Genomic DNA, 7,729 nt, shown 5'->3' with positions numbered 1-7,729 from the left:
GCTATATTCTCTTAAGTACAGTAAACATTGTGACAGGTACTTTGAGCTTCGTTCAAGAGGACACAGGAAAGTGGATTGTGCTTTAAGCCACCGGGGGCCACTAGAAAAGGAAAACTCTGGAGTAAAAACCATGTCAGGAAGAATAAAAGCTTGCTTTAATGAAACGTAGGCAGAGCGTGGAAGCAAACCACCCAGAAATTCTAAAGCATATATATATATATATTTTTTTTTTCTTGCAACATTTAGGTGCACATCTGAATTTCTCCTCCTCCCCTCCTCCGGGAGACATCTGAGAAAAAACTCTCGAGGTTTCGGTCGGCCAAGGAGAAATGGGGAGTTAAGGCAGAGATTTGAATGACTCATGCAAAGCTATGCCTGAGTAATATTATCATTTAGCAAAAACACGGTTCTTTCCATAACTTCCAAACACTCTCTCCGCCTTTTTTTTTTTTTTTTTTTTTAAACAAGCTGTAAATTTATTTATTTTTTTTGCATCACCAGAACAATTCATTAGACTGAATTTAAATAAAAATAATTTCTCTTAATGTTCCAGAAAAAAAACAAAAAAACATGACCAAAAAAAACAAATAAACAAAAAAAAACAATGTTATTTTAAAAAAATAAATAAATCCAGAAGAGTGAATGTCGTGCTCTTTTCAGACGAAGCAAGTTGTGGGGAGGGAGGAAGGAAAGAAAGGAAACCCCTCTTTCTGATTAGATTTACATGTAACTCATCAGATTGCCTTCGGGTCCCAGCGTGGATCACTTTCGACCTTTTTAAATCTCCCACCACGCCGTTGCCGAAGCCACAGATAAGTCAAATCAAAATCCTTCTCATATCCTGATTGACATGTGAGGCTGTCTTTTTAAAGAAAACATATAATCAGTTTTCCTCGTGATCATCAGTCACCTAAGTAGTGTGAATTTGTTCGGAGGTGACCTCACTGGCCATTTTTATCTAATTTTGGTTTAAGATGACGCAGTGACACATGCTGTGAAAGACATTCAGCTCATAGTGAGTTAGCTTGGTGCAGCCCCTCCTGCAGCTTATATATTAAAACATAAAGGTCAGTGTCCCTACAGCTACTCTGGGTGTGCTTTGTTCAAACCAAACCATCCAACTGCTTTACACACACACACACAAAAAAAAGGGTTTTGTAGCCTCTGCTCTGAGAATAGTACCTCGATGCTAACCAACAGCTGACATATAAAATAATTAGTCTGAAGGAGTTGATTATTGGCAAAAAATTTTTTTTAGTAAATGATCAAAGAAAAAAAACACTATATGACACAGTCATGTATACCCTGTTTAAACCAAACTAGTTTCAGTCAAATACAGTAAGAGCTTTCAGTGGAAAACATGTGCAGATTCAACACTACTGTATACTACTAACACTCAAAAAGAGAAAAAAAAAATAGAAAAGAAGACATCAGAATGGTTTAACTTCTACTCTATATTGATATCTTTATTAACAATCATAGCCATGTTTTCAACAATGGAAGATTTATAAATATTTTTTTTTCTTTTTTTTGATTCATAAAAGTTGTCTCGGCACTTATGGTATGATTCCAGTTGTGGGGAAAAATAAAAAAATCTAAATGTCCTTAAAGAGTATAGCGCCGTATAGAGCACTGATATCCAATCAACAGCCTTTTTTTTTTCTTCGGAGAGGAAATCCGTGTATGTACATGATGGCTTTCTTTAAAGAACCCAGATCTAGTTCTGTGCCATGGATGGAAGAGATGCTGAGTGCACGGCAGGTCCGGAGACCATCCACGGCAGGCCACCCAATTGATCGTCTGGCCTGGCGTTTCCCCTTCTTGTTGATGTTGTTTTATTTTTTTTAAGGCGACAAGATCCAATCTGGACCCCCAATCCCAGATATTCCACGCTCGGTTCAAGCTTGTAGTGTGGCCGAAGGTCGTCTCGCTCTTCTTTTTTTCCCCCCCCCTTGTCCGACCCCTCTTGTGTCAGCTGAGAGGGAAGAAAGCAAACTCGCCCCCCAAATACTTCCAAAGCCTCCAGAAAAAAAAGAAAAAAAAAAGGGGGGCCAGCGATTTCTGTCCGTCCTGATGATTTAGCTGTTCAAGCTAAGGCCATGGGGCACCAGGGTTCACCCCTCACTGAAGCTACATCTGATGACTGGGTCAAGCCCACGCTGGTGTACAGGCTGTCCTGTCCCGGGTACTTGACCGCTGAGCTCGAGCCTGTTCCCTCCCCCGAGCTGGACAGCACGGATGAACTCACCTGCAACACCAGAAAACACACAAGTGTCAACTTTTTGGGGGGGTTTGGACTCGGATACCATTTGCATTACATAAGTGGGAGAAAAAAGACATCTGCTCATGAGGAATGTGAAGCTCATCTTACTGTAAAGTTATAGTGACACACTGATTAGCAGAAGTCATCACCACAGAGCATCAGTCAGCATGCATGTGATATTACAGCATTTTCAGTTGGTTCATTACAAAATACTCCTGAGAATGGAAACTAGACCAAGCCTGACTAAAATAATTACAAGGGTCATATTTACTATTTTATTTATTGCATTGTTTTTTTAAGTCCTCTTCCAAATCAGATACGTGTCCAATCATAATTCAACATTTAATATGTCTTTTAAAAATCCCTTACCCCTGACACCTGTCCAGAGGGAGAGCTTGTTTTCGAGCAGTCTTCGGAGTTGGATGAAGATGTGGATGTGGGAGTCATGGAGACAGAGTTGTTGTTTCCTATAAACACATAAAAACATATTCGTTACAGCAACATGTAATGGTGATCTTCCACGCACGCATGTGAGCAACGTATTCGTCAGTAACTCACCAGAGGATCCCTTCGTTTTATTCAGAGTTTTTGGTTTTCTCTTTCTCGTCTGGATTCCTTCTTTCTTCATGGCGAGCGGCCGAGGTACCTGCAGAGTTAAACATTTTAGTTAATATCTTTTTTTTTACTTTATTTATTTATTTATTTTTAAATTAAAAAAATATAATTCGTTGGAATTGTGTCAGCAGATCTGAACTCACCCCGTGTAATTTTGTGTAGAGCCCACACGCGTTACACACCGGCTCTCCCTCCGCGTTTCTGCGCCACAAAGTGGTCGTGCTCGTCTGACAGTTAGCGCAGGAAAGGCCGATTCTTCTGGACGTTGACTGGTGACAAAAACAAAAAAATAATAATTTAATTATAATGAATTTTAAACATTAAAAAGCTCTGAAATGTTTTAGGAGCTTTAAACTTGGGAGAAAATAAAGAGTTTTAAAAAGCGAGGCAGGCTAATTTAATTATAGTGCCCGTGCCTTACTTCCTGAAAACAACAACACAGAATCTATTAAGATCTTGCTTTTACGCACGGCCTTTTGCAGAATGTTTATTTTCAGGTCCAAAAAGAGTCCAAACTGGCACCTGATTTCCTTGTAAAAAGTGTGCGTAATGTGCGTAATGGCACCTGGAAAGATTTGACGATTTGGTGCAAATTTAGATTAAATTACCCTGAAAAACTTTGAATAGAGTTTAAGTGTCTGGCTTCGTTAACAGACATCCTCGGGACAGGTTTAATCCAATTGAGTTAGAATAAAGCCTTTAAATCATATGGAATTAATTGCTACTAATTTCACAATTTAATTATGATTGTTAATTTATGAATTAATATTATTTTGGTCCTAATGATGAGGATCAGTTTGCACAAAATATTAAAGCTACTCAAACTAAAATACGCTTTTTTTTATGTGATGAATCACAGACACAGTGAAGCAAAAATTACTGGATCCAAATCAGATCTGGACTAAAACCTATATCACCTCAGGGAGTCTTCTCATCTAGATGAATATCATTGGCGATAACCTCCAGCCATTGTTTGAAACAATTAGGCAGGAAATTGAGCGCTTAAGTGGTCCCCTGTCTCCTTACCGTCCGTTTCTGCGGTTTAATTAATGGCCGGCTCAGACCATTCATTTTGCTATAGAGGCCGCAGGCGTTGCAGAGAAAGTGGCCCGTGCCGTCGCGCCTCCACAGCGGCGTGGAGATGGATCCGCAGTTCACGCACTCCCTGCTCTCCCCCATGTCGTCGAGAATATCTGAAACTGGAAAATGAATAAATAAATAAATGCTTCAATTAGAATGACGCACAGTTTCGTGAACGTTAAATCTTTTTTATGAGGGTTTGTGAGTCTTGAACATTCTTATGTCAGGTGGATGAAAAACAGATTTCACGCTGACGAGTAAAATGATTGCACAGAGACAGATCAAGTGTGTTAAAGTGATGAGTTATAAATGCAGCAAACTTACATTTTGTGTAGGTTGTGCTGTTGTGGCAGTGTTCATTGAAAACTTTGGGGATTTTATTTTATTTTTAGTTTTATAGCATTTTTAGTTTTACGCTGGCGCACAGAGTTCGGCCTTGCGCTTTTTTGCAGGACTGGCGCACACGCACGTGTTCTGTCAGACCAAATTTAGCTCAAATTTTAATTACAAAAAATAATATGTTTGTGCTACTTTACTTAACATAAGTTTGTTTTTTATTTTTCACATTTTCAACTCAAAATTCTATTATAAAAGCACCTAAGTTACAATGATCTCACCTGATTAACACTTGTTTAAAATAATTTGTTTTATTCTTCCATCATAGATGGTGAGAAGAAAAAATAATCCCGTCGCCATGTCCCTCTCTAGGCCTACTTTACTTTTTTTCTTACCTCCGTTTGGTCCTCGAATCAAGGGCGCACCTCTGCTTTGCAAGGTGTGCAGCATCGTGTTATCAAATGGTCCCCCGGTCCAGGGCGAGGTCAGCTGGGGTGCAACATACGGAGAGTATGGACTCGGGTAGGCCCCACTCAGGGGGCGAGAGAGGCCGTACTGGTCCCTGCTGCTCACATTCACTGTGTTGGCGTAGCCGGTGTCTCTGGGCGCCCCGTTATTCATGGGCGGGCTCGGAGGGTAGTGGAAACGACTGGAGGTGTGCGGGCTCCCGGTGCTGTACGAAGGGCTCTCTGGGGTGGACTGCGACCACACCGAGTGACTGGAGACTGCGTGGCTGGGCTGACCAGAGCTGCTGCCCTGCAGGTAAGAGAGGCTGGGTATCATGGGGCCCACTCGGGAGCTGGGGACATACACGGGGGAGTTGGGGTTGGAGTGCATATAACCTCCAGAGGAGGAATCATATCCAGTCTGGCTTTGGGCTGCCGCGATGGCCAGTGTTTGGTACATGTCGGTCGGGTCCACCAGCAAGCTCGCCTTGTGCGCTCCGGTGGAGAGGACGAGTTTGCTCCCCTGGTCTAAATCCGTAAACCGCGGGATGTCCTCGGCAGTGGTCAGGGTGTTGTTATGGTGTCCGAAGTGAAGGTAGGAGTGTAGTGATCTGTATCCCAGTGCGTCAAGCTCGCTCGGAGGCGTCCTCAGCTCATCCGAGGTGGGACCGTCCCTCCTGCTGTCACCGGTCAGGTAGGTCTGCTCAGCCGGTGACCCTGGGCTGCTGGATACTTCTCGCTTGACCATGGACCAGCCGTTTTCGCCCAGGTCCATCCAGGAGCACTTTCCATACACCGTAGGGGTTAATAAAAAGGTTCAGGGAGTACTCAACCCTGTGGCAAAAAGAATTAGACCAGTTAGAAAATCAGGAAAAATTAACCTTTCTGCTTTTATGTGGGGGACAAGCGAAGAGAAAGCCAAAACATCAGGACAGAAACTCGACAAGTTTCTGTTGAAAAAAGCGCAAACCAGCATCTCATATGAAACTAGTTTGTTTTCATCTTTAAATTAACTACACTTCCTCTAATAAAATCCTAATATACTACGAATGTTAATGATCACTGACTCGGTATCATCTCTAGATCCAGTGAAACACATCCAGCCCACAGTGACTGCCATTACTCCCATCAAGCTCTCTTAAAAGAGGCACTGGGGTCCATCCGTGTCAAATCCCTATCCTCCCACACACACACACACACACACACACACACAAGTATACACACACACACACACACAACAGATAGGAAACAAAACGCAATATGTCTTCACAGCAAAAGAGATAACCGTTTGATAAGACCCGAAACAGATAAGGACAGAGAGGCAGGCTGGAGCGATAAAACAATACCCCGAAATGATGCGTTTAGGTCGCTCCACACGGCCAGATGTTGAAGCCAGCTGTGAAGCAGGAGAAGAAAGTAGAAAAAAAAGACTTTAAGACACTTTAGACGCCGCGTACCTGCTAGTTGTGTGCCATAGGTCGCACGCAAAGTTCCTAATAGTGGTTCTCCGCTTCTCTTGGAAGTAATGGGAAACGCTACTGCGCTCTGACGAGGTTTATGAGAGGAGGCGCCTCTGGTGGCCGCGGCCGCAGAAGGCGGACCAATCATGTGGAGCTTGAGTGGCTGGAAACACGATGGGGGTGCCAGCCGGTGAACTCCTCCAATCAATCACGCCGAGAAACACACAGACAGAGAGAGAGAGGGAGAGAGAGAAAGAAAAGACACTTGATCATGTCTGAAACCCTACAGTCATTTGTAAATTCAATCACAGTGTTTTTCTAGGTTATGACAAGGCCCCTCCCCCTTCTCAGCTTTTTTAATTTTATCAAGTCCTGATCAATAACGGCCATCAGTGATTATGACCTTTAAATGATCTCACCGTCTAAATTCTAGCCCTGTAACATTTTAACTTTTATTTTTTATTATTCCGTTATTATTTTTTTATTGGTTTATTTGCTGCCCTTTATTTCAACTCTCCAGTTCATCACTATACGCGTAAAGCTGGACACTTTTTCTTGGATCATTAGTAGCCATCTTGCGTACTAATTCGTGACACATATTCTTCACGCAGTTGCTCCCATTTTGTGTTTGTACTTCTGTTCCACTGGCTTCACCGGAGAGGGGGAATTATTGGACGTTTCATTCAGCCACATGTGACAGCCAACATCTGCATTTGTTTACATAAAAATCCCACCACAAGTCAATAGGACATTAAGTTAATTAGTTAAATGAGCCAAAACTTTTGTTTATTTAGCTCAACAGCCTCAGTAAAGTGCTACTTCCGCGTAATTGCGCCTTTGCCAATATAGGTTTACCTGCATGAAACATATTTTACTTAATAATAATATTTTGCTCGCGTTTTTGTTCTTATACACGACTTGCAGCTAATTATGTTCAGGGAAAACGTTTTGGTAATTATTTTCACCACTGGCAGAAACAAAACAAGACCGGATTAAACTCAAAATTAAACTTACTTTATTGTGTCGACCCGTTTAATAACACTAATCAATTAATAAAATGTAGTTTAAGGGGCTTTTATTCATGCGTATCTTTCAGTCTTGATCTCTTTTGTTTATTCTCTCCACTCGGCGCAGTGATCAATAATACCCCTCCTAATTAGTTTATTTTTGTCAGACGCTTTCATTGAGGATTAAACGGCTTCAGGTGTGTGGAAGCCCAAACTCTCCGCACGTCCTCCTGCTCCTGCTGCTGCTGCTGCTGCTGTGAAGAGCTTCGCTTTGAACCGCGATGATTCGTTCAGCCCGAATATACATGGTGATGAGTGAAGTGATCAAAAAGTAGCGAGGTGTCAATTGAGCCATTCACAGGTCTGCTCGTGCGCCCTGACGGCCGGTCCTCGGTTCATCACACTCTCCACCATTCAGAGGGTATTATTGCATTCTGTCTGAGTGGAGGATAATAATGTTACTGCAAAATACTGCTGGTGATACTGCTGCAGACCGGAGAACTCAAGTGTGTCCAGTACTTC

General features: G+C 42.2%; 1 protein-coding gene across 1 annotated transcript; it reads right to left on the bottom strand.

Moving 5' to 3' along the window:
* Positions 1 to 2,086: 2,086 nt before the first annotated feature.
* On the bottom strand, positions 2,087 to 6,243 carry gata6 (GATA binding protein 6; the record flags this gene model as incomplete). Its single annotated transcript, XM_084545717.1, has 7 exons — positions 6,198 to 6,243; positions 4,690 to 5,574; positions 3,905 to 4,077; positions 3,022 to 3,147; positions 2,822 to 2,909; positions 2,633 to 2,730; positions 2,087 to 2,248 (listed from the first exon to the last, which is right to left on the bottom strand). Exons 2-7 carry the CDS (start codon positions 5,513 to 5,515, stop codon positions 2,087 to 2,089), a joined length of 1,473 nt encoding a protein of 490 aa, XP_084401843.1. The 5' UTR covers positions 5,516 to 5,574; positions 6,198 to 6,243.
* Between the last annotated feature and the right edge of the window lie 1,486 nt (positions 6,244 to 7,729).

The sequence above is a fragment of the Chelon labrosus genome (assembly GCF_963514085.1).
Source record: "Chelon labrosus genome assembly, chromosome: 6".
NCBI lineage: Eukaryota > Metazoa > Chordata > Actinopteri > Mugiliformes > Mugilidae > Chelon > Chelon labrosus.
This window is presented reverse-complemented; position numbering and strand designations above follow the sequence as displayed.